The 25,562-nt window shown below is 61.6% G+C and overlaps 1 protein-coding gene across 3 annotated transcripts in view; it reads right to left on the bottom strand.

Moving 5' to 3' along the window:
• Nucleotides 1–6,249: 6,249 nt before the first annotated feature.
• Nucleotides 6,250–25,562, bottom strand: part of LETM1 (leucine zipper and EF-hand containing transmembrane protein 1) — a 27,544-nt gene continuing 8,231 nt past the window's right edge. Inside the window, exons 3-13 of one of the 3 annotated variants that reach the window (XM_015594931.1) lie at nucleotides 22,695–22,838; nucleotides 22,045–22,182; nucleotides 21,172–21,375; nucleotides 14,987–15,106; nucleotides 13,510–13,641; nucleotides 13,019–13,162; nucleotides 12,295–12,429; nucleotides 9,350–9,484; nucleotides 8,305–8,492; nucleotides 7,275–7,413; nucleotides 6,250–6,494 (exon numbers count right to left, since the gene is read on the bottom strand). In XM_015594931.1, the coding sequence (XP_015450417.1) occupies nucleotides 6,345–6,494; nucleotides 7,275–7,413; nucleotides 8,305–8,492; nucleotides 9,350–9,484; nucleotides 12,295–12,429; nucleotides 13,019–13,162; nucleotides 13,510–13,641; nucleotides 14,987–15,106; nucleotides 21,172–21,375; nucleotides 22,045–22,182; nucleotides 22,695–22,838 (1,629 nt within the window). In that variant the 3' untranslated portion in view covers nucleotides 6,250–6,344. The remainder of the gene's footprint in view (nucleotides 6,495–7,274; nucleotides 7,414–8,304; nucleotides 8,493–9,349; nucleotides 9,485–12,294; nucleotides 12,430–13,018; nucleotides 13,163–13,509; nucleotides 13,642–14,986; nucleotides 15,107–21,171; nucleotides 21,376–22,044; nucleotides 22,183–22,694; nucleotides 22,839–25,562) is intronic. The other 2 variants (XM_006919039.2, XM_025051741.1) reach the window with 2 other exon arrangements.

Genomic DNA, 25,562 nt, shown 5'->3' with positions numbered 1-25,562 from the left:
CCAGCATCAGTTTTGTTTTAAAAATTGTACCTGGACCTGTATATTTGTAAAGCTATTTATGGACCCCCAGACCCTGTCCACGCCCCCCCCAAGCCGTAGTGTTTAGCCCGCTGCTCGGCAACGGTTTAAGTCTTAACTTATTAACAGCTGAGAAGGCCTAAGCTTCGTTTAGAGGGGTCCCCGAGGATGTGTGCCCCGGCGCCGGGCACGCCTGTGCTCCAAGGCCCGAGCGGCCTGTCGCATCCATTAACAGGGCGAGGTGGCTGCGGCGCAGATGTGTCTGTCCTTTGGCCTTCGTTTCTCTAGGATTCTTCTTTAGGAGATTTTTTTTTGGCGGGGGGTGGGGTGGGGTGTGGGGGGGACCTAAAGCAAGCTGTTATTTTCATACAGGTTCTTCTAACAGCTGTGTGTCCCAGGCGGGGAGGCATATCCAGTGGGGACCAGCCCCGCGCGCAGGTTCCGATGTTATTAGATGTTACGAGTTTATATATATCTATATATATAATTTATTGCGTTTTTACAAGATGTGTTTGCTGTAGACTTAACACTTCTTACGCAACGATTCTAGACTTTTATAGCCCAGACTGCTGCCTTTCAGAGCTCAGAAGAGGAAGCCGTGAACTCGGTTTTGTCACTTTCCACACTGCCCGTGCCCAAGCTCGGGCGGCTGTTCTGTGCTCGCCAGCGGGCCGGCCTGGCCGCGGCTTGGGGCCGTCTGTTCTCAGGGCCCCGCCTGGTGGGGGCCAAAGGTGCCGGCCCAAACTGGCAGACATGCTTTCCCCAAAATAAACTGATTTACTTCTGACCCCTGCTCCGTGCCTTCTTGTCTCCTGCTGGTCTGAGACCCCAGAGCCACGCCATGTCCTCACTGCCTACTGGATGGGTTCGTTCATCCGCCTGACCTGAGGACAGGAGTCCCCAGCTCTCGCTGGGTGGCCCTCAGACTGAGGCTGGCTGCCTAGGTCACCGTCTCTCCAAGGGTTTCCAGCCCTGGTCTCAGGCTTGGATGGGACCAGTGCTGGTGAAGGCCAGGGGGAGGGTCCAGTGTGTCCAGCTGCATGGAGGCCCAATGCTGGCAGGGCAGAACCTCAGGGTCACTGATGGGCCTCACTGCCTGGGTCTGGGGTCCCCGACGGCAGGAGATGCAGACCACTTGGTGTCTGTGGGAGAGGACAGTGAGACCACCATGGGGGTGGGCAGAATGAGGGGGTACTGTGGGCCTGCTGAGCCCCCTGGCTATCCCCCAGTTCATGGAGACCATGTGGGTCTGCGGGGTGTGTGCATACAGCTGCAACCGATTCTGAGACCTCGCCCCCTGGCCCAGCCCCTGGCATCTGCTTACCTCGTCCGTGGTGCAGGGGAGGGTTCTGGGTGGGTCCCCCATGGAACCACCTGTAAGCACCCATTCAAGCAGACTGGGAGACTGCTGTCTGCACCAGGAGCCACCCTGGGGCCGGCTTCCTGCCCTCTGCCAGGGCTGGCGCTCTCCCCTTGGGCTCCACCAGTCCCCCCTGCACTCCCCCCCATGACGGGGTAGATGCTGCCTGCTGACCTGCTAGTTGGAGTGACAGCATCTGGTCCCCTCTGCTCCAGAATTCAGAGCCTGAGGGTGTGGGATGACAAAGCAGGGTGGGAGGGAACACAGCAGGGACCCCCTGGTGGCAATGGTGGGGAGTAAGTCTGGAAAGGCTTCCTGGAGGAGGCAGCAGTGCCCAGACCGAGTAGGGAGACAAGTGGGTTCAGGGACAGGTAGCACAGACCCTGGAACCCTGCACTGCCCAGAGCTGGCTGGCCCTCCCAGACACACCCCTGCCTTGCAACCCCGCTCCCACTCCCCGACCCTCATCCCTGGCTATCTCGAGGGGCGCATCCGGGGAGGCAGCCACTGGGCTGCGAACTTGCACTCTGGCTTTTAGGAAACTCGCGCTCCTTTTGCTGTGTTCAACTCACCTTCCAGGTGAGGGGGCTTTCTGGGGCTTGTTTCCGGAGAGCAGGCAAGGCTGCTGGGCCTCGGTCCAGGTAACAGACGCGGCCCAATACCTTGACCCCACTCAGGCGCTCTGGCACTATGCCCCAAGCTTCTGACCCCCAAGCCCTCCCGCCTGCTAGAGACCTCGTGTTTGTGTCCAGAGCGCTGGGGACAGGTAGCGACAGGGACTGGCGCGGCGAGGGAGCCCCGCGAAGGCCTGAGCCTGGAGGGACCACGAAGAGCTGCTTGGCGGGCGGAACGCGAGCCAGGGGCGCCCTCTAGCGTCCGTTCCCCCAGCGCACTGGCCTGCTGGCCGACTGGGCTCCCAGTGTCCACTCCGGACAGCGGGGGACCTGGCAGCTGCGGGGTGGACGGCCTCCACGGACGCCGGATGCAGACGTCGGCTGGGCGCTGGCCGGGTCTCGACAGGCCCACGCCGACAGGTTGGGGCGCTGGCCAGACTGGTACCTTCGAGCCTCCCCACCTCCACTGCGCGGCTCCACCTCCTCCTGCGGCCCCGCCCCTCACCTGCCCGGCCTCACCTCAGGCCCCGCCCCTCACCTGCCCCGCGCCACGTCCAGGCGGGGCCTCGCGCTCCGCATTCCCTTGCAGGCCTGGGGTGGCTCAGCGGCCTTCGGAAGCGTTCCCGGCCTGTGCCGGCCTCCCGCCTACCCCACTGGCTGGACACCGTGCCCGCACCCGCACCCGCACCCGCACCCGCGTCCTGGCCGCAGCTGGGGGTGAATACACTCGGACGCCAAAGCCAGCTCTCCGCCCCAGGGTCTTCAGAGGGCGTCACCGCACGTAAAACATGTGCTTGCAGCCCCCAGTGGAATGTCTCCAATCGCTGGACCACAGCCTCCTTAGCGTCTAGTCTGGGACAGCCCCTGCCCTTCCTCCCTCTGCCGGTAGCTTTGAGGGGACAGCCTGTCCTGTCCGGTGCAGGCCTGGTTTCCTGGACTCGTGGGTGGCTCCTCTGGGGCCAACACTCTCCTGCCCGGAGCTGGGGGGCAGTGCCTGAGCACAAGGCCAGAGGCCCTCATACCAGGCTTCCCATCTGCCGTACAGAATGGGTGGGGGCCAGCATTTCCGCAGCGGGACTGCCCTCCATAAAGAGCTTCACAGACGGACTGACTTCCTCCTGAGACAGGGCAGTCCCTGGCCCCTTATTCACCTGTTTCCATAACATGAAACTGGAGTGACCTCCATCCACGTGCCAGATGAGGCTTGTCTTCCTGAGCCTAACCCCGGGCCTGGTCTTTGTTTCCAGTCCATTCTCTTTGCTGTTCCGGTCCCTGCCTTGGCCAGGGGCATCCCTTCAGGCTGGTCTCGGCGAAGGGATGCAGGGGAGAGCGGTCCTGAGGCACCCGCGTGACCCAGGAAGCCTGGGCCAGTGCAGGGGTGAGGCCGCCTGGGACAGGCTGGACATACTGGGCTGGGGGGTTGTCCACTGAGCTGGAAGGGGCTGGAAGGGTGAGGGAGACCACCCTGGCCCTGTTCTGCTGTGGGGACCCTCTGCTGGGTGGCCCTCCCTGCCAGGCCTTGGCTCTCCACCCGGGGAAGGTACTCTGCCAGCTCTGCCCTGGCGCTGCGTGGCAGGCTGAGATGCGGTGGAGCCCGCCTCCTATGGGACTCCCTCAGGCAGTGGAGGCCAGCGCCTTTGGGCCCTCAGGGACTTTCAGAACAGACTGTGCTCTCCTGTGTGACCCCTCGGCCAGAGCCCCAGCCTCGCCCGCCCGGGAAACTGGCGTTTCTCCCTGGCCTGAGGCACCCACTGAGGGTTGGGTGGGAGAAGCCTGGTCAGGCAACGGCCACCGCACCAACCTAGACAAATAAACCATCATACAGCGACAAGTCATCAAGATAGCGCTTTATTAACCCTTTTTCTCAGATTGAACTGGGAGTCCAGTCACGAGCACAGGGCTCAGTGTGGGTGCACAGTGTGATGGGGAGACAGGCAGGGGACACTGGCGCAGAAAAAGGGGATACCTGGAGGAGAGGGACCCGGAATCCGGCTCCTGGCAGCACGTGCAAAGCCGGGGCCCGCTCGCCAAGCCCTTCTGCTGCGAGCCGGTACCAGACCCAGGCCACACGGCTGTCACGAAGGCGGACGTTCAGACAATCGTGAAAGTTTCCACCTAAACTTCTGAACTGCGTCAGCTCAGAAATCTGACTTTGAGCTATTATGAGAACATTAATTTGATATTTTAATAAAAACGTTATTTCTAAAAAAGATGCTTACACGTGTAAACCCAGGACGGAGTGGAGCCGGCCCCAGGACCCTTGGGGGACAGGTGGGGACGCAGCAAGGTCCAGGGGGTGCCACCCTGCCAGCTCCAGGGCCCCGCTGCGAGAACCACTGCCTGGAGAGCATTCTTCCAAAATTACAAAGGACCATTCAGTTCTACAAAGTCTGGATTTTGATACTCCCTCCAAAATGATTCCAGAAGCCACGTGCCCATTTCCTGAATCTCTAGAAAAGCAGGTGTTTGAGTGGAGCGAACGAGGAACCACGTGCTCAGAATTCCCGTTTCGTTTTCAAGCAGACAACACGCTCCTGACAGCACAGAACAGGTGGTCCAAATACAGCCGCCTCTTAAGCGCCTGGTCACACAAGACTCACTTCTAGATCCACCACGTGTCACACCTGCACCTGCACCCTAGTTCCAGCTACAAGAAACAGAGTCCAGGACAGAAAAAACCAACACAAAAGCGAAGCGGGGAGGCCTGCGGCAGGCATCGCCAGCCTCCCGAGCACTGAAGGCCGCCACCGGCAGCGCGCTCCCGTGTGCACGTGCGAAGCCCAGGGCGGGCGGGCTCCCCTCGAAGCTGCAGACAGCCTCAGAGGGCAGTGCCGCTCTGCAGTGACAGCACATGGGCGGAAGCACAGGGTGCCCGGCAAAGGCAGCGCGAGGGTAAGGACGGGAGCCGGGCGCAGATGACCAGGCCCCAAAGTGCTGTTGACCAGAACGACGGCCACAGCTCGCGAGCACAGCAGCCAAGCTCACAAGCAAGCAGGCTCCACCGCTGGAGCCGAGGCGGCTGCAGCACGGGACACGGCCATGGCAGTGAGGCGCACCGAGCACCCTGCTCAGGCAGCTGACAGGGGCCGCTACAGCTGCTGCCACTGTGCAAAGGTTTAACCCGAGAACACAAAATTTCGTTCCTAGTTCGTCAGGTGTCTTCTCCAGGGGCCGAGTACAGGGGTTCGGGTCACTCAGAAGTATCACTGTGCACTCCTTCCCCCAGCTAACCTGGCCACTCTGGTCCTGTCTTCCAATTCCTATGCTTGAATTGCCCTAAAAGAACGTTCTCGCCAGTAAGAAACTCAGCCTTCGAAGGGTGGGTCAGACAGAGCTGAGGCCACAGGATGCCCGACCCCACCCACCCCACGCAGCGCCACTCGACCTGAGCAGCCAGGTGTCAAGCGTGCAGGACGCCTAGGCTGCAGAGAGCTGAGGCCGCCCTGCCTCTGCACCCCAGGTGTGCCGTGCCGGCCTTGTGCTTCCGGTGCGGCCCGCTGCTGTGCTAGCCACGCCACAGCGTCACCTGCGAAAGCCTCCTGGGGTGCCACAGCACAGGACCAGGCGCAGCCACCACCTGCTCATTCTGAAAGCCGGGAGGGAGTCACAGCGACAAGCACATGGGGGCCCCGGTGCCACAGAGCCATGACGGGGGCACGATCGCCACGGGGCCAAGCAGATGCCAACTACCCAAACCAGGAAAAGTGCGGGACGCCACAGGGCCGTGCGGGGCTCGCACAGGAAGGGAGCCGGCTCCGAGCGCCCCAGGCCCCTCCCCTGCCTCGCTCCGCAGCGGCGACCGCCCACTCGCGGGCAGACTGGGGGGCGGGGGGCACTCTGCTTGTTAACTGCTTGAAGGATGCAGCGAGAATCAGAGGTGAATCGAGAAAGCTGACACCCGCAGACAGAAGGTCGCACGAGACACCGACGTCGCCAGAGCGCTGTGCTCTTCCGGAGGCCACGGGCGGTCCACACACGCTCTCCCCGTGATGGTCACACGGGGCTCTGGACACGCAGCACCGGTCCTGCCGACCGCTCGGGGGCCGTGTCCGCACGCCAGCAGAGTCCTCTCCGGTGCTGCGGCGGGCGTGCTGGGGGTTCCCAGGCCCAAGCACACCGCTGAGCCAGGGGACCGGTGCAGGGCCGGGACCCCCGCCAGGCGGCACCGTGCCAACGGCGAGAACGCAGACAACACGGGAGGGGCCGGGGAGTCCAGACTGACTGAGTCTTCGTGGAATGACGAAAATTGAAAATTACTTGATTATGGAAGTTTCTGATTTATTCCGGACAACGTATCAGGTCTGTCACTAAGGATCACCTCAAAGCAATCGCTCTCGGTGGCAGGGCGGCCGCTAGCCCTTGGCCTCGGCGGCCCCCTTCCCCGCCTTCTCCTTGGCCCTCTCCTTCTCCCCCACCTTCTCCTCCTTCTCCAGCGTGGCCACAATCTCCGCCATCTGGCTCGTGGAGATGTGAATGTCTTCTTTGTCCACGAGCTCGATCACCTACACACGGGAAGGGACAAGGGACTCAGGATGTGTCCTTGGCCACCAGCTGAGATGGCCCCTGGCACCTGCACAGTACACTGTCCACCAGGGAGGCCCCAGGGTCCTTCCCTGCCCTAGTCCGCAGAGCATCAGACCCTTACCCACCCCCGAGGGGCAAACAGGCTCCAAAGCCTAGGCCAGGTGACCAGCCACCAAGAGTCCAGTACTGAGTCGGAAAGTGGGCGACAGGGGTCGCATCCCTGCTGGGGCCGGGGGTCTGCCCAGGACAGAGGCCCCCGAGGAAGCTCCCTCCCCCATGGCTTCCCCGAGGCATGGACACCCAAGCTGCCCTCCACCAAGGAGGGCCCCTGGGAAGGGGCAGGTGACACAGGCCCGGCCCTCCCAAACTCTGCACTGGCAAGGCGATGACGCTCCTCCTGGGTGGATGGGGGGCTGTCAGGACGGCCTGCGGTCCACAGACCTCCTCGTGACCGCGGGCCCCCAGCCCAAGCCTCCTGGCACCAGAGTGTGCCACCCAGGTCACCTCTCAGGCCTCGGGTGTCGTGCTTCCTCCCACAACGTGGCTCCGAGAACTGCCCAGCACACCTCCCCTGAGGGGTCTGCACATGCCAGCCACCTCGCCACCAGACCTGGCCAGCGCCCCACAAGAGGCCAGTAGATGTTAAGTGTCCAGCCATAAAAGAGGCGGCCTGCTCTCGAGAGAGTCTCACGATGCAGAGTGAAGGCTGAGACGCCCTGGGTGAGGCCCCACCAACCCTGAGCGGGCCCGTCGCCCACCTTGACGAGGCCATCGATGTTGACTTTGCCGTCCTTGTCCTCGTCCAGTGCTGAGACCAGGCTGATGAGCTTGCTTTCTGGAATGTGCTTGATTTGCTTCATGGCACTGATGAGCTCACTGACGCTGATGACGGTCTCCCTGGGGGGACAGCCTGCATGTGGCACAGCTGGCTCACACCAGCCTCCCGGGCTCCCCAGGTCAGGCCACCCAGCCTCAAGCTCCCGCGCCCCTCCCCTTGGGCATACCCAGCCAGCTCAGACACAGAAAGGGGACACCACTTGGTCCGCAGTCTTGTGTGACAGTCCCCAGTCCACTCCACAGGTGGCAAGGACAGAGCACCCTGGGGTCAGTGTGGGAGAGGCCAGTGCACCGTGCTGCTTTCTGACCAGGGAGGGTGGGCAGGTGAGCCCACACAGCGGGTCAGCCCAGGAGGGGGTGCTGACCTCATCTGGGAGTGAAGGGCCTGCAACCTGGGGATGGCAGAGCCTGGCCCCCAGGGCGCCCAGTGTCAGGGGTGACCGCCTGGCTGGTGGTTTCACTCCCTTGCAGCTGCCACCAGCCTCCCAGGCACCTGGGGTCTGCCAGTGCAGAGGTGGCCCTCATGCGAGAGCCACTACTGAGTGCCTGCTGTGTGTCGGGGTTCAGGGCGAGGGAGGAGGCAGGAGAGGGCCCGACAACGTGAGGAGAGCAGAGCCCAGGGTGGCTGAGGCTGCAGGGCGGGAGGTGTGGCAGGCAGAGGGGACACGGGCTTCCGGGGTGGGGGCGGCTGTGAGCCGATGTACATTCAGAAAGGGCCAGCCAGCTGGCGGCTTGGAGGAGTGGGCTGGGAAGGACACGGTGGGCGAGGGCGGACAATGGCCGCAGTATGTGCATTGGGTGCGTGGGGAGGGAGGTCCCAGGACGGTGACCACGGAGAAGCTGGGCGGTCAATGTGGCCGGGCTTCGGCCAGAACCGCTGGGCAGCAGGAAGGGGCAGCTGGCACCCAGACGGAGAGCTGGGCTGTCAGAGGTGCTGAGCCCCGCACTCACCCCTCGGGTGTGGCCTGGGCGGCGGGGCCCAGCTTGCCAGCCTGCTGGGCGGCCTCCAGCTGCGCGAGCAGGCCGTCCATCTGCCCGATCATCTGCTGCACCCGCCTGGTCAGCCTCTTGCTGGCTTTGGACTCCTCCACATCCATCTCCTTGCCCGACTTCGAAAGCTCCTTAATCTCTTGCAAGTCCTAGTGAAATCGTTTGGTTGTAAGAAGCCCAGGCCGCCCGCCCGTAAAGTAAGTTAGTCCAGCCCAGCTCCAGCTGTGCTGAGGCACTAACAGCTGGCAGGCCCGCGGGAGGCGCGGCTGTCCTGGTCTCTAGCGCACAAATGTGTCTTAATTTGCAAATTCAAGCGTTTTGTAGCAAAGGTAATGGAATCTGTTTTGAATCTCAGCTTTCTTCATATCTGTTCAAAGACTAAATAAATGGACAAGAGAATCAGGGCACGGTAGGCGTCTTCCTAAACTCTCAGCGGGTTTTGCCCTAGCCACCTCCGCCGGGGAGCACCCAGGGGGCCGAGAAGGCCGATTTCCTGCAGGGCAAAGGGTCAGCAGAAGGAAAGTCAAAAACCGCAGGCTGTGTCGCCCACCTCGAAATGACTGAGCCTTTCCCAGGAAAGCTCTGAAAGCACAGTTCTTTTAACTCGGGTTAGGAAGTACTACAGACAAACTGAAAAGACAAGTTTTCCTAAAAAAAAAAAAAAAAAATCAGCTACAAAAGAAAGAAGTCTCTTTTGAGGACTCGTGAATGAAAATAATATTTTACTTGTCAAACGACTAGATTCTTCATCTGATACCTTCACGTATTCAAAAAACTAAAAAGGATGGGTGTCTGTCATGTGCAGGGGTGAGTGGCCAGGTTCCAGGAGAAAGGGACCCACTGCAGTGGCTGCAGAGAGCGCACTGAATAAAACGAAGAGACCAGTTCTCGCCCAGACTCCCCCTGGCCAGCTGGTCAAACACCCGGCGGTGGCGTCACTGGACACCGCGGGGCGGGCCGAAGAGACCGGCCCACGCTGCAGCCCCCCGCGGCCCCCGGCCCGCACCTCGCTGTAGTCCTGCACGTCCTCCTTGAGCAGCTCCAGCTCCTCCTTCTCCTTCAGCAGGGACGACTTCTGCTCCTTCAGCTTCGAACAGGCGTCGCTGAGTATGTCGATTTCCTCCTTGGTTATTTCCTCCTCCTGGGAAGAACCGGAGCGCGGGAATGAAGGGCGGCACCACGTGCGCCGTCTGGCCACAGGCCACGGCGGGGCCTCGGGCTGCGCGCGAGGCCAAGAGCACGGGCACAGGCAGGCTTTGCTCTTCCCCGCACAGGGACCGCCGTGAACGTGCCACCCGACACGGGACACTACTGAGACCAGCACCGGCTGAGAGAAATCTCGGTCACCCCCAAGCTTCCCTGTGCCCCATGACCCTCCCTGCCGGCCGCCACCCCGGTCCCCCCCGCTGCTGGGAGTTTACATGCTGGGAGTTTACACCAGAGCAGACTGGTCAGGCCGCGGGAGCTCGTTTTGTCTGACGTCCCCCCGCCCGGCCCCCGTGCCCTGGTGTGTCCCAGACTGCCCTAAGTAGGCACACCAGACTTGCTCGTCCACGCCTTGGTTCTTCTAGGTCCTTTGAAGTTGCATGTAAATTTCAGAATGACTTTGTGAATTTCAACAAAAGAGGCTCCTGCGGTCTTGACGGCTGGGAAGCCACAAAGCAGCTGGAGAGCACAAGCATCGGGAAGTGACCACGTCCACATGCAGACACCTCCCCTGCTCCTGGCTCCTGAAGTCACACGGCGGTCGGTGTACAGGTCCTGCGTGTGTTTCCAACGTGTCCCCGAGCAGCCCGCTGAGCGGACGCCGTCGTGACCCATCTCGAGAGCTCCCGGGGCCCCACCACCGGGACACGCAGGGGTTCTCAGATGCTCGGGTCCCCAGCGAAAGCCGGCGCAGCCCCGCCTCCTCCTCTGCCGTCCGCCCGGTCCCACCGTGTCCTCGTCTGACTGTCCTGGCAGAGCCACCATGAGGATGGGAGTGAGCACGGCCGTCGCACTGTCCGCTGTGCTGGTGACAGCGTTTCCGTCTGGCTGAGGGTGACCCCTCCCCTCGCTGCTGGGGACTCGGACGCAGGTGCCGGGACCTGACTGGTGCTCTCCCCACACCCCCCCGAGATGGTCACGCATGGCTTCCTCCTGGCTGGTGGGACGCTGGTCACAATGACCGATGTTCTCACTCCCTGGAAGAGCCCACGGAGTCACGACGTGTCACCCTTTTCACAGAAGCCTGACTGCGTTTGACGTGCTACACGTCCGCTGAGGATTTTCACTCCTGTGCTCGCGAAAGATGCGGGTCTGTTTCCTCATCTCCCTGGTTTTGGTGTCAAGTGACGCTCATCTCAGAACGAGTGGGACGGGTCCCTTCTTTCCACTTCCCGCCAGGACCGTGTGGCCCTGGGAGGGTGTCGCCCAGACGTGGACGTCCCCGTAACTTCCCCGGGGCAGCTGCGCAAGCCTGGGGCTCCTGGGGGAAGGTTTTCAGCTACGAACTCAGTTTCCTTACAGGAAGTGAGCTACTCGGGTTCCCTTCCCCCAGACAGACGGCAACCCCAGTAAAGCACAGGCCTGTGGGGCCCCAAGGACAGGGCCCGTGTTCTTCCCGCTCCTTATGGTCTCTTTCCAGTGAACCCTAGGCCTTCACTTCAACTTTCCAAAGGTTTGTTCTTCTTGCTGACACATCTTTGGCAATCTTCAGGCCCTAAGTTGTCCTGTGAGTTTTCTACGTCCTTCCATGTTGAAGTTTTTAATCCACTGGAAATGGGATGCACCTGTCCATGAAAGCCAGCCACCCAGCCCCTTATTGAGAGGCGCCCCCTTCTCCCAGAAGCCCCTCATGGGCCCGGCCAGTCTCCAGCTCTGCTCAGCTGTCCCCACCCACACCACCTTAAAAACAGCCCTGACCCTTCCCAGGTCACCCTTTGGGTCCAGCTCTGCCAGGCTCCTGGAACCTCCTCTTCCAGGCCTCGACGCACCCGTCACACCCTGTGCTCATTTCCATCTGTCCCCTGGGACGAGTCTCAGGAGTGGCCCCAGTGTCCCCCATGGGCCTGAAGGCCATTACTGGAGGGAAGCAGAGGTCCACCAGGCTTGTCCCAGGCCGCACCAGTGGCCAAAAGCAGCCCACAAGGCTCTGGACAGCCCATCGCACCCACCGCCCCACCCCCCTCAACGTGCTGCCTCAGCGGTCACACCGTGCTCGGTAAAAGCCCCCGTTCCATTCTGGCACTATCGCTCCTCACCGTCAGGGGAAGGGACCTGGCGGCCGGTGGCCTGGCTCTTCTGAAGGCTTCGCACTGTGGCTTTTCCTTCTGGCACTGCCCATGCCACGGCCACGGCCACCGACCACCTCACGCCCAGCAGGGCTCACTCTGCAGGCTGCGTCCACTGGCCCTCGGTGTACCCTCCTCCGGACATACCGTGTCCACCCAGAGTCCTCGCCCTCGGCCGCATGGGCGGCCCCTCCGTGGCCTCACTCGGAATCCCGACATAGTAGCCGCCCTGGCCTCTCTCCCACTCCCGCTGCTGAATGGACGCGGCCACGTGGCTGGTCAATATCTGCTCCCAGCAAGGTGCCCCAGACGCTGCTCCACCCAGGGTGCCCCCTGTCCCAGGCCACGGGAGGACTCCCGACAGCAGCACCCCAGCATGGCAAGGCCACCCGGAGACGAGCACCTCCACGTCACAGGCTGTGGGTGCCTGACGTAGGTCGCCAGGGTGGGGGGCAGACGCGGACCTCCACGGAGGGAGCAGCCAGCTCCCCTCCCGCTACCCGCTCTGGCCAACGAGAGATGAGGTGCCCTGCCACGCGGACGTCATTTCACCCTGCAGACGTGCAGGCCCAGCTCCCCTGGGCCTCGCCAAGGACCTTGCAGTGGCTCCCCGTCCGCGAGCCGGACCCCGCGCCCTGCTGCTCGGCTCCCCTCTGGGGCGAGGGCAAGCGTCCGTTACCTTCACGCCCTCCAGGACTGGGGCAGTGTCCTTCAGGACCTCGGACGGCAGGACCACATCGGGCACTTCCGGCTGCAGCTCAGCCACCGGTCTTCCAGGGCCAGCTCTGGCCACGACTTCCGGCTGCACTTCCTTCTGAAACACAAGGCCGCTGCCGGCTCAGCACACTCACCGCACCACAGCCTCCCCGAGGCGTCCTGTCAGCACGGACGTGCCAATGGCCTGCGACGTGACCGCCAAGACTCGTAGACGCCCACCATTGACCGGGCAGCAGTGACTGACGCGCGCCACGAGGCTTCACTGTCCGACTCTGAAAGCGTGTCCTGCACCTGCGCACCTGCACCCCGGCGTTTCTGGGCCGCCCGGGCCCCCGATCAGCAGTCGGGCTCACGCGTCCTCTCTAATCCTCTCCTGACAGCCGCACACAGCCGGCCGGTGAGTTGCAGCAGGAACGTGTCATGGTCACGCGTGTCAGGAGCAGCAGTCCACCCACAGCCCGGGCCGGGGTCTCGGCAGGCCCCACTGTGCTGACCAGCACCCAGACTGAGGGAGAGCCAGCCAACTGATGGGTCCCTGGCACCCCCGGGCCTGCCTTCCCCTCCGAGCACTGCTGTCCCCCGTGCCCAGCCATTCCAGAGCCCCAGGTACTGGCCGTGAGGCCGTTTCTCCAGACGGCGGAGCACGATGCCCTGCAGCCCGCCCCGGAGCCCCGCCGGCCACTCACCGCCGCCTCGGAGAGCCTCTGTAGCTCCTTCTCCCGGAGCTCCTGCTGGATGGCCGCCTCCTCCTGCAGCGTGGCCTCCAGCTTCGCCTTGTTGTCCACCTGCTCGCCCTCCACCTCAGCCACCTTCACCTGCGCTTCTTTTGCCTTCAGAGAGGGGACACCTGTGAGCAAGCCAAAGGCCCGTGCGCACACGGCCACCACCCAAGAGGCCCCACAGCTCCCTGCCCATCTCTGACTGCTGTCACCAGCCAGGCTTCAAAGGGGGCAGAGCACGTTGCTGGGAAACACCTCCAGGCACCCGAGGGTCACCTCCGCACGTGTCACAGGAGCCCCCATTGTTCAGAGACAGCACAGACGCATGCGAAGGGGCGGGGACAGTGGGGGGGCCCGGGCTCCCACGGCCAAGTGGGTGGCTGTTGCCGCGGCCCCTCCCCTCGGCAGCAAGGGCCCCTCACAGAGCGCGTCGCAGGAGGGGTCTCCCAGCAACTCACCACGATCTCTGGGAGAGTCTGCAAGGTGGACTTGAGCTGGTCGGCGGGCGACAGGGTGTCTGGGAGGTACATGGCCCGGGACAGGATGAGCAGTGACGTGGGGATCTCCTGGTGCAGGTGCAGCTCCAGCCACTGCGGAAGGGGAGTTCAGGACCCAGACTCACCTGCCGGCCTCAGCCCCTACACCTGCGACCAGCAACAGGGCCTCTGGCCCTACAGCGTTCTTCCCTGTCCTGGTCCGGCTGGGGGAGGGAAGGAGGGGGACAGGTGGCAACTGCTACAACAGGACTTCAGTAGATGGGTCCACTACATCACAGGACGTGTCCCCATCAAGCCCTAGGAAGCCAAGTGACCGCTGCGTTTCACGACCCCACGCCTGAGCGGTGAGCGCGAGATGCCGAAGGGCTGTGAATCCTCCCGCCTGCACCGGGCTCCAGGGCGCGGGAGTCCGAGGACAGATGGCCAGACTCTGCTGGCAAAACTCCTCGCTCAGAAACCGCGCCAAACTCCGAGGATAGCATTTGTGAATTCAGTCCACGTGGAAGGCTTTACACACCTGCTCCGGGCCAGGCACCGTTTCAGGCTACTTTAGTGACAAAAGAGAACGTCCAAACTGCCAGCAGAGGCCCTGACAACATCTGGGCAAACACTGGGCACAGGGCAGGAGCTGAGACGAGAAGCAACTCTCAGAGCAGGAAGGAAACGCTGAGCAGAGGTGAGACGATCAGAGGGGACGCCAGAAGTGCCTGTGCCACACGCGCGCGTGCAGAGAGCCCCGGGCTGGGGGCCTGCACTCCGCCCGAGCCCTCCAAGAAGGCAGGGCCGACACCAGGGTGGCCCGGCACTCGGGCAGGCCCAGGGAGACACGCCACGTAGCAGGGCCTGATAGAGAACCACGTGGAGGCCGAGGGGCCACGTGTGTCAGCGGGGAAGTGGCCTGACGCATCTCTGCCTCCACCAGGACACGCGGAGGCCCACGGCAGGGATGCCAGCAGCACCGGCGGCTGGAGGGGAACCGGCTGGTGCCTGCAGGCTTTGTGCCTCCAGAGGGAAAGCTGAGCCGCTGTGTGTTGCCTCCCCGAGGCCAGGCTCACACCGGGGCCAGCGGAGCTGGGGCACAGGACCTGAGTGTACAGTAGGCTCGGCCAGAGCTGGCCGGGGTCCTAGTCACCCAGATGGCCCTGGCCTCAGAGAAAGAAGCTAACCTAGTCCTCGTCTGCCTACAACTGAACAAGGGGCAGCTCGGACACTGACGTCGACCGTGAGTAGAGAGGAACGTCAACAGTCCTCACAGATGGCCAACACAGGGGTTTGTGGGTGTCACAGGACCAGGCCCCAGCCAGATGGGAGCCGAAGGCCAAGGCAGTGCCTCACGAGGCCCGGCGGCTGCCCGCCAATCCCTGGGGCTTATTTATCTCCTTGTTCGTCACGCGAGCCCATGCGGGTCTGGTGGAGGGGAAGCCCCTGGACCACGCACCTGCTTCAGCTGGTCCCGCAGGCGGTCTTCTGTGACGCCCAGAGCCCGCATGCCTCGTGCCCGACACGCCGCCTGCAGCTCCTTGACATTGAGGCTGTCCACCCCTTCCTCAGCGATCAGCTGTAGAAGAAAGTCAACTCGTTACCGTCTCAAAAGGCCACTAGACGTTCACGGTGCTTACCTTCGCACCCTGGGAACGACGTGTCTAAGCATGGGCCACTTTCCTAATGTGCTCTGCCGAGTGACTGCACCACCACCAGCAAGGCCTCAGTTCCAGGACGCAGGGACAGGACTGTCTGATGGGGGAAGGGGCTTGGGGAAGCACGTGTTGGCCAGGACCCACCGGAGAGTCCAAGAACCTGCCTGTCCCGGAGGTGGGGGAGGGGTCGGGGCACCTACGGGATCCGAGCACTCCGCCCTGCCCCACCAAGCACTCTCGGGGTTTGCGAGATGGGGAAGGGAGGGGGAGGTAGGGGGAGGGCAGGAGCGACCCTAGGCTCCGACATGTCTCCTGGCCTTAGCCAAAGTCTCCCCTGCCCGCCCACCCCAGCCTGGGGGAAAAGCGAACAGAAGCCCCAGAGACGGGGACACAGAGCACGGCGTCGAGGGGCCAGGAACGAGGGGGAGGACACAGGACAGCAGGGCTCCTCGTCTGCGCCAGGCGGTGTCCACGCCTCCCCACATCCGACACCTCGCTCGACCCATTTAATCCCAGCGGTCCTGTGAAGAAGACCGCTGCCCCCTTTCTTAAGCGTGTTACCTCCAAGCGACTGTAGATGTGACGTGTGTAACTACAGAGTTCCCGGGTGTCTCCCAGGGGTAACATCTCACAAACCGTAACCAACACGCGACCCTGTGCTGGTCAGGCCGGAAACCTCTGCACCCCCACCGGACTTTACACTGCCCTTCTACGCACCCCCAACCTAGCACCCGCTGATCTGGTCTCGTTTCCATAACTGTCACTGAAGCACAGGACACAAACACGATCGTACAGCACGTGACTTTTGGGATTCCAAAAAGATCCGCACGGTTGTCGGGCCTGTCGATGAGCCATCCCTTCTGCGTGCCAAGTGGCACTGCGTGGTATGCACGCCCTGCTTCAACCGTTCGTCCACAGAAGGCCCCCTGGGCTGTTCCCAGTTTTAGATTCTCACGAAACGATCTGGTCCTCATCCCCCGTGGGTTAGGTGAACTCCGCTGGCGTTCGCTCTGGCACTTCCGGGGGGCCTCCTCCCGCGGCGTTTCTGGTGGCTGCTCAGGAAACTACACAGACACGTGTACCCCGTCCCAGAACGAGTGTCCTCACGGTTCCGGTCCCAGGGAACTGCAGAGACCTCAGCGCCCTCGACGTCCCTTGGTCAGCTCCATTCCGCGTCCCCGGAGAGCCAGGTGCCCCAGCGCCACTGCGGCTCCAGCAGAAGACCCGCACGGAGGAGGAAAGCCTGCTGGGTGCGCCCGCAGCTTCTGCGGCCGTGTCCTTCCCGCCTCGCGTTCCGAGTCTCTTTCTTCTCGAATTTCCTTTGCTTACGGGACCTTCTTCAGGTTCTTCTTCTAGGACAGGTCGCTGCTGACAAAGCTCTTACTGTTCCTTCACCTGAGGTCTGATTTGCTCCTCACTCCTGTGGGATATTTTTCCTGGACACAGGATTCTGAGTCGACAGGTTTTTCTTTAGCACGTGAAAAACGTTCTGCTTCTTTCTGGCTTCTGTGGCTCCAGACGAGAAACTCACTGCCGTCCGTGTTGTCTTTCCTGCAGACGAGATGTTGCTCTCTCTGCTTCCGAAATTACTCTTGTCCTTAAGTGCTCGTTCCTTTGACTATGGGTCGTGGTACGGGTTTCTTTGGGTTTTTCCTGTCTGAGGATCACTGTTTCTAAAATTTATAGATGTGTGCCACTGCATTTGGGACGTGTCCGGCCTGTTTCTTGGAGCACTTTCCCAGCCCTGTCCTGTCTCCGCCCCTCCTGGAAGCCCCACGACACACGCGTCAGTCCCTGGTCCTCTCTCGCCACTTCCTCTCTGGGATCTGGACGGGTACGTGCCCCTGATCCCACTTCCTCTCTGGGATCTGGACGGGCACGTGCCCCTGATCCCCCTTCCTCTCTGGGATCTGGACGGGCACGTGCCCCTGATCCCCCTTCCTCTCTGGGATCTGGACGGGCACGTGCCCCTGATCCCCCTTCCTCTCTGGGATCTGGACGGGCACGTGCCCCTGATCCCCCTTCCTCTCTGGGATCTGGACGGGCACGTGCCCCTGATCCCCCTTCCTCTCTGGGATCTGGACGGGCACGTGCCCCTGATCCCCCTTCCTCTCTGGGATCTGGACGGGCACGTGCCCCTGATCCCCCTTCCTCTCTGGGATCTGGACGGGCACGTCCCCCTGATCCCACTTCCTCTCTGGGATCTGGACGGGCACGTGTCCCTGATCCCACTTCCTCTCTGGGATCTGGACGAGCACGTGCCCCTGATCCCACTTCCTCTCTGGGATCTGGACGGGTACGCGCCCCTGATCCCACTTCCTCTCTGGGATCTGGACGGGTACATGCATCTGTTCCACCCGCGCTCACTGCCCTGCCCTCTGCCCTGCCCGCTCGGCCGCGGAGCCCACCACGTGCCTCACTGTGGACCGCGCTCCCGTGCCTCCGTCCGTCGGGGTCTTCTCGGTCCCTTCTCCTGAGCGGAGGCCGCGCTCCCACATGCCCCGGTCCCCACTGCTGCGCAAGCATTTCATGCGTCCCTTCGAGGTCGCGTCTGGCGTCTCTAACCTGTCCCCTCAGGGCTGGCACCCACTCACCACCTTTCATCAGCCGCTTTGGGACCCTTCTGGTTCTTGGCAGGGACTGATTTTCGACTGGAACCCAGACATTTTGATACTGTGTTCTGAAACTCAGCTCTTACCTGAGACGTCGACCGTCTTAGCGGGCGCCTGACCGTGGCGTGGCTCACGGGGCAGTGTTCCAGCCGACTTCTGCAGACCGTGTAACTGACGATCTGGCTCTACCGAGCGCAACTGACACCAAAGCTCTCCACGTCTCCCTGTGGCCCGGCTCTCGTGGGCACGTGACAGTTGTGCTTCGGATCTGCCAACCACAAGCCCTAACCCGTGTTCACTTCCTGCCCAGCCCAGAACATCAGCGGGCCACTCCCACCGCACTGGTAACGATGCCAAGTCCTGTCGCCCCTCCTCCCCCAGCTCCTGCGTCCTGGTCCGGACACACCAAGGTCTCGTGCAAGCCTGAGCGGGTGCTGTACCCATCTGTGGGGACCTGCGGACAACAGGCTCCTGTCGCTTCTGAGTTCTTTGTGCCATCGGTCAAACCCATAACTGCACCCCGAGTACGTTCCAGGACTGGTGGGGTGCTGCCTTGTTCCTGTCAGGCACCCTGCTCGGTCTCAGAAGACCCCCGGGTGAGAGGTGCGTCTGTCCCCCCTGCTGGGAGGGGAGGGGTCTCTGGCTCCCACCAGGCCCCTGCTGACACCCCCAGAGCGGGCAGGGAGGATCCTGGGGCTGTCCGGTGGGGTGGAGGCCTCAGCTCCACTGTCGCATGTGAGGTGGGAGCCGGGGTTCCCCGTGACATCAGACTGGAGCGCAGTGGTACCGACTGGACTGTTCTGTCCCGCTAGGCGGCCCCTTCCTGTCCTTTGGCAGAGAGCAGGCTCTTGTAATGGTCAGCGTTTCTGGGTGGCCCGCTCCTTCAGCCTGAAGCTGGGCTCTGTGAGGCCAAGCCCCCACTGTGCTGCCCGGGGAGACGCGCGGCCTCCGCCCACCTCCGTCTCCTACACTGGTTTCTACTCCACGTCCAGAGGACCAAGCGCCCGCTCCGCCTGCATGACTGCAGAGGCCTGGCTGCTATGCCGGTCATCAGGATCCGAGGTACTCTGCGGTGGAATGACTTGTCCAAGGTCACAGAGTAAGTGGTCAGGACTCAACCCCAGGCCATCTGCTCGCTAGCTGCCTCTCCTGAGGGGGGCAGCCACACCGGCTCTCCGCGCGAAGACGGCCTGCTCGGCCCCGCGCACCAGCAGGCCAGAGTTCACGACACGCCTGAGACGGTCCCCTTCCGTCCTTACAAAGACCCTGCGATAACCTTATGCACAGCTGTGACGAGGGGTCGTTTCCATCACGCCACCTTCCGCTGAGACAACTGGAGAAGCCAGGGACAAGAAAATGCAACACGCCCCAGGTGTGGAGGCTTCGAAAAGCAAAGACAACTAGGCGTGGGGGCGGCGAGCGTCTGTGGACCGGGACAGACCAGGCTACCACGGAGGTGCGAGCTGTCCATGCCGAGCCACCGGGGGTCCCAGCGGCATTTGCCGACTCGTGGAGCAAGCTGACCGCCCAGGCCAAAGGCCACTGCTAAGCGGGAGACACGTCAGGCGAGAACAGCCGGAGTCCAGGGGCTGCCGAGGCTGCAGCCCAGAGAGAAGGGGGGCAGGGGACAACCCTGTGTCAGGCCTCAAGATGACAGGGCAAGGTCAGGGGCGAGCCCAGGGCCTCCGGGGGCAGACGCCACCGGCTGCGCTGTGCCGGCGCCCCGCGGGATGGGCAAACCGGAGCCGCAGGCCCAGCCCCAGTTTGGCGTAAGACCACAGGGGTCACGGCCTCTCCAAACAGAGCGGACTCGGGAGGCCCCCGGAAAACGTCACCGCCCAGAACCTCTAGCATTTTTTATAATGTCTGTGTTCAAAAAAGCTAAATACTACAAACAAAACCAAGAGAGAAAACAAGGACCCGCAGGGCACTGCTGCTGGACTGATCGGACGTGAGCCCCGGTCAGCATGGTCAGGAAAGCAGAGAACAAGACGGCAGTTTTCCCTGGGAACCGAAATCTTGGGGGAAAAAAACCAACCAAAAAAACGGTTTCTAGGATGGAAGTGAAGGACTGAGCAGAGGGCTTTACGGCTATCAGACACAGAAGGGCCGCGGAAGCGGAGAGGCCCGGCGGACGCACAGGGCGCAGGCGGCAGGGCAGGGAGAACGCAGTGCGACGCGGAGGCACCAGCATCGGGAAGCAGGGCAGCTGCAAACAGACACAGCTAGGCACGTTCTCATCCTGAGTGGCTGGATCCCAAACCGAAGCAGACAGCTGCTGCCAGGGAGGATGAGGAGGCGGCGGACACCTTTGAAGAACAACGGGCCGCCGGCTGACGGCCCTCAGGACAGCACCTGGAGGTCTAGGAAGGACTCTGGCCGGGAGCTGATGCCTGGCAGACACGCCGTGGGACCGGCAAGGAGGACGACGCCCACGCGAGCGAGCGGAGGGAGGCCGTCCCACCGGAGCGTCAAAGGGCAGGCGGTGTCCGGGTGGAAGTGGGCACGGGTGGGAAACACGTGGGGCACTGGGCCAAGTGTCTCCAGGACCGGTGCCGATGCGGGAGGCGGGGAAGGGCACTTCCTCCTCGGGGACGGCCCTTGAGACGGCCTGTGGCACCGCGAAAACAAGGAACAAGCAAAGGTGGCGCGTGGAGCAGTGAGTCCTGGGCTCATCCGAAAGGAGACAAGAGAGGAGCCAAGTGTCACATAAACAGCTGGGGCAGAGGGGAGCACGGGCTACATATAAAATGCCCCGATCAAAAGGCAGAAACGATCAGGCTGCATTCAAACAAACACAAACACAAACACCTCGTAGATAAAAGGGTTCGGGAAGCTTAAATGTAAAAAGTCGGAATGCCAGATGCTGCGGATTTTAAGGCAAGGAGAGCTATTAGAGAAGCAGGGGTGTCCCACGAATCCTCCCTGAGAAAGCACACTTGGGGTGCACAGTGCAGCCGCCTGGCAGTGGGCAGCAAGTGGGCACACAGTGGTCAGCGAGCCCTGGGAGAGTCTGGTTGTGGGCCACGGCCTGCCCGATCTCCCGCCCCCTTGCCCGGAGCCCGGTTCTCGGTCATCATGCTAAGGAAGTCGGCCATCCGGGACAGGCCCTGTGCCACGGGGTGTGCCGCGGGGCTGGCTGGGGCGGCGGGCCGCTAAGCGATGGCTGACAAGCACGCAGTGTCTGTGACAGAGCGCACGGACGGCACGACCTCGGCACTGGGCCCAGCAGACACGCGTGTGCGCGCTGGACAGCCACGACCCGGGAGTGCCAGGCCCCCAGTGACCCGACCGCCTACCATGCAAGATGGCCCAGAGCCGCTGCCAGGAGGACACCCGCAGGGGGAGCCAGAGAGCAGAGCCGGGCTGCCCACCTTGTCGTCGGCCTTGATGGAGCGCAGCCGCATGGTGAGCTGGAAGCGCAGGAAGTTGTTGGTGCCGATGGACTGCAGCTCCAGCAGCCTGCACAGCGCCACCAGCTGCGGCCGCGTGAGGTTGTCCAGGGTCAGCTCGTCCTCAAACAACTTGGAAAAGCGCATGATCTCCTCGTTGCTGGGCCTCTCCCCCGTCTCTCGGATCTGCAGAAGCCACCCTAGGGTCACCGTCAGTGGGGCGTGTCCCCGGCACCCCACAGCCCCGAGCTGCTCGCCCCACGTGTGGAAACAGGACAGCTAGAAGTGCCCTGGACCCTGCATGCCCGACCCGAGCTGCCCTCTCAGGACTGCCCGCCGCGGGCTGCCCGCACGGGCCCACGCCTTTCCTGCCTTTCCTGCCTGACCTGCAGGGCCAAGGCTGCCGACCACGAAGAGGCCACGGGCCTCGCACTGCTGGGCAGGAGGCCCTGCCACCCTCTCGCCACCTCAGGCGTGGCTGTGGAGCAGCCTTCTGCCCCGTCCCCTCCTCCACTCGGCCCCCCAGCTTGTCACACCCACGGGGCCTCAGGTTCCTCATCTGCCAAACTCCCTCCTCTGGGGCTACTGCGAGGTCGAGGCACAAGCAAGTAACTCTGACTGTCAGCAGGTTCGAGTTCTCGGGACAGAGGCCTGACCTCACTGAGCATGGGGAGCCTCTTGGGCAAGCCCACCCGGCACCAAGCACCCCATGCTGGGAGCGCCACTCCTGCCCCACACAGTGGAGAGGGGCAGAATGCAGATGGAAGCCGGTCCCCAGATGAGGTGGGGTGGCCCGAGGCTCTAAGCAGCACTCAGGACCAGTGGGCTGACGCCACAAGGGCTCTGACAGGGCACCTTCTGGAAAAACACGGAGAAGTCCTTGGTGGCGCTCCCTTTGGCCGCCTTGTTCTTCAAGGCCATCTCCTCGATGGTGTCCTGAAGAAACTTGGCCAGCTCCAGCTTGACCCGCAGCTCCTTCTTCAGCCTCTCCTCCTGCCAGGGCAGAGAGAGGGCAGTGCACTCCTCTGGAATGGAACCCCAGCTTCCACTCCTCGACCCGGTGCCCCCCAGAGACGCGTCCCCCGCCTGGGGTGTGCCGGCACCCTTCCCTCTAGCTCCCGGTCCCCGACAGATTTGGGCTTCACCGCCGTGTGGTGTGGAGCCTGCCTCATCTCTGCGGGGGTGGCGCCAAAGTGGTGGACAACACACACATAGCCAGGCACGCATGTCCCCAGAAGACCCCACTGACCAAAGTGGGCAGGGCGCCCAGCGCCGAGATGGTCCCACCCCAGGAATGGGTCACAACCTGAGTCTTGCAGAACTCTGGGTTCCCGAAGCCATAGCGTGAAACCCGTCTAAGGAGGAGTGGCCTGGCCCCAAGCTGGCTGGACTGAGACGCCCACTGCCGGCCCCTGACGCCCTAGTGTGCGCTCCTGGCTGTGTAGCCACAGAGACCACCGGGGCCAGGCTCTGCAGCAGCACCCGCCCCGCCCCGCCCCCATTACCTTGATGGACTGTGTCTCAAACGTGGATGGCAGCATGTTGGGGAAGAGCTTCACGACGACAGGAAGCAGGAACTCCATGAAGGGCACCACCACGAACACCAGGAAGGGGACCAGGCGGAAGAGGTCGGCACAGATCCGGAGAAACTGCGAAGAGGCATGTGGGTCAGAGGTTACGCGACCGCATCCCGTGGAGGCGCCGGGAGCTGGGGGCTCCGAGCAGCCCACCAGACGACTCCCGAAGGCTGTTTCTTCGTCCAGCATCCAAACCACAGCCGCGGCCTTCAGAGAAGCTGGGCAGGCACCAACACCGCGTGGACTGCACCCACCTCCAGGGACAGCCCGCGACCCGCCCGCAGAGGCCCGGACCAGGTGCCCAGCCGGGGTCTTGCTCTGTGGAGATGGTGTGGAAACCTGCCTATGGCCTGGCACTAGCCGGACTTGAGTGACAGGCGGAGGACGGGTCATTGCTGGCAGTGGCGAGGGCCATCAGAGAAGGCTGTGGCCACATACCCCCGCCAAAGGTTCTGCGGGAACGAGTTAGCTGTGCACATCTCTGGTTTCCCCTGAGAGGTTAGATTTAAGACTATGCTTCATCACAGCCATTAGGGAAAAACCCAAGTGCTGCATCAACACAAACTCCTGCTGATGCTACCAAAAGAACGGCATCCTGAGGTCATCACGATCCCGAGACCAGGGACCACTCGCGGTGGGTGCCCAGGCAGCGAGCCCTTGTCTTCGGTCATCGCTACCGAGTGCGTCGCCTCCACTGAGCCTGCGCACCCCGTGCCCTCATCTGCACGTGCGCTCTAACTCCTCAGCCATTTTTTGGAAAAGCGGCGTCATTCCTGGAAACGGCCTTGTTCCGGGCCTGGCGTCCCTCCCACTGGGGCTGGGCCATACGTTCCCTGTGGAGTGCCACTTCCGGAGTGATGGCTGCCCCTCCCCGGCGCAGGTGAGAACCCGCGGTCTGCGAGGACACTCGGACGCATGCGCACTGCCACCTCTCCGCCCCGACGCGCTGGCCACGGCTCTGATGCCCCCGCAACCGTGACTTCCCAGCCCATCCCTCCCACCCACCAACCTTGCTTCCCTGCACATTCGACCTCATAATTGATCATCAAAGTGGACTCGTGGAGTCCTGGTTCTCATTTGTTTACAGTTCATTCCTACTTTTATTTTTATGCTCAGATGGTTCCAGATTTGGCCGTGGAAAGGCCCTCCAAGCTGGTGCCTTCCTGACATTTCTCGTTTAAAAAATTTCAGCTGTTCTACTGAGGTTAATTTACATACCATAGCGTTCACCCATTTTAAGTGTGTAAGTCAACGTTTTTTGGTAAATTTACAGACTGTGAAACCATCACCAACATTCAGCTCGAGAATGCTTTCATCCCACCACAGAGAACCCCTGTGTCCATGTGCGGCTCCCCTCCCTGCCACTCTGCGCCCCAGGCGAACAGTGACCCCACGTTCCTGTGAATTTCCCTAGCCTAGACGTTTCCCACGCATGGAGCCATACAGCACGCTCCTTCCAGGCTGGCTTATGCTGTTAGGTACATAACCGTTTTGAAATGCTGTGCCCTCTTGATGGCCTGACCCCTCTGTGACTATGAAATGACCTTCCTCATCCCTGCTAGTTTTCACTCTGAAATTCACTTTGACAATTAATGTGGCTACTGTGAGCAGCACTGGTCTTTTTCCTTCCTTTTAATGTACGTGTCTTTACGTTGTTTCTCAGAAAGCATAAGTTGGGTCTTGCTTTTTTTTTAACCAAATCTGACAATCTCGACCATTTAAGTAATAAAAGTAAAACCATATAATTATCTAAATAGATGCAGAAAACACATTTGACAAAATCCAAAATCATTCCTTATAAAAACTAATGAAATTTACAAGAGATATTAGAATTAAGTTTGCAAATAAGACCAATATGTAAAAATCAACTGTATTTCTATATACTAGCAATCAACAACTGGAAACTGAAATTTAAAAAGTTCTATGTACCTACAATAGGCAAAAGGTGGAAATGACTCAAACGTCCCCCGCAGGACGGATGGGTTACGGAAATGTGGCGCATGCGCACAGCGGAGCATGACTCAGCCTTCGCAGGGAGAGACTCCGCCACAGGCCACCACATGGGTGAGTCATGCCGAGTGGACAAACACTGTACGGTTCCACTATATGAAGACCCTAAGTGCCCAGATCAGAGACAAAAAGGAGAATGGTGGTTATCGGGGGCTGCGGGGGTGGGGGGGGGAGTGGAGAGGTGTTTAATGGGGAGACTGTCAGCTAGGAAGATGGAAAGTCTTCAAGACGGATGGTGGGCATGGTTGTGCACGAATGGACTTCATGCCATGGAACTGTACACTTAAAAATGGCTCAAAGGGTAAAATTTAGCTGGTGTATTTTATCACCATAAAAACACTCCATTTACAATAACATCGAAATATACGAGACTACACAGTACTGCTGGGACGAAAGGCACACGTCCCGTTTTAGCCCCACTGCACCCCCAGAAGTGCCCCCATGATTTGTTTTCGAGCCTCTCCTCATTTCCTGGCTCAGGTTCACCTATATCACTGCTGTCCCGGGCCTGGACTGGGACATTTCCGAGAAGCCCTGGTTCCTCTTCATGGGAACAGCTAGAAGCCAAGGGCTGGGGGCCAGGTGTGCTCGCTGTTGCCCAGGTGTCACTGCTGCTAGGCCCGGTCATCAAACTGAAAGGCAGCAGAAGGTCTGACAGCACCGATTGGCTGAGGGCCAGTTAACAAAGCCAGAAACTAAGTCATAAAATACCAGATTCATTCATGAGGACGCGAAGAAACCGTGGGTAACTTTCCACAGTGTGCATGGAACAGAAGCGGGGGTGGG

Source organism: Pteropus alecto, unplaced genomic scaffold (genome assembly GCF_000325575.1).
Source record: "Pteropus alecto unplaced genomic scaffold, ASM32557v1 scaffold5, whole genome shotgun sequence".
In the NCBI taxonomy this organism is placed as follows: Eukaryota; Metazoa; Chordata; class Mammalia; order Chiroptera; family Pteropodidae; genus Pteropus; species Pteropus alecto.
The sequence above is the reverse complement of the archived record's forward strand: the minus strand, read 5'-3'. Positions and strand labels throughout refer to the sequence as shown.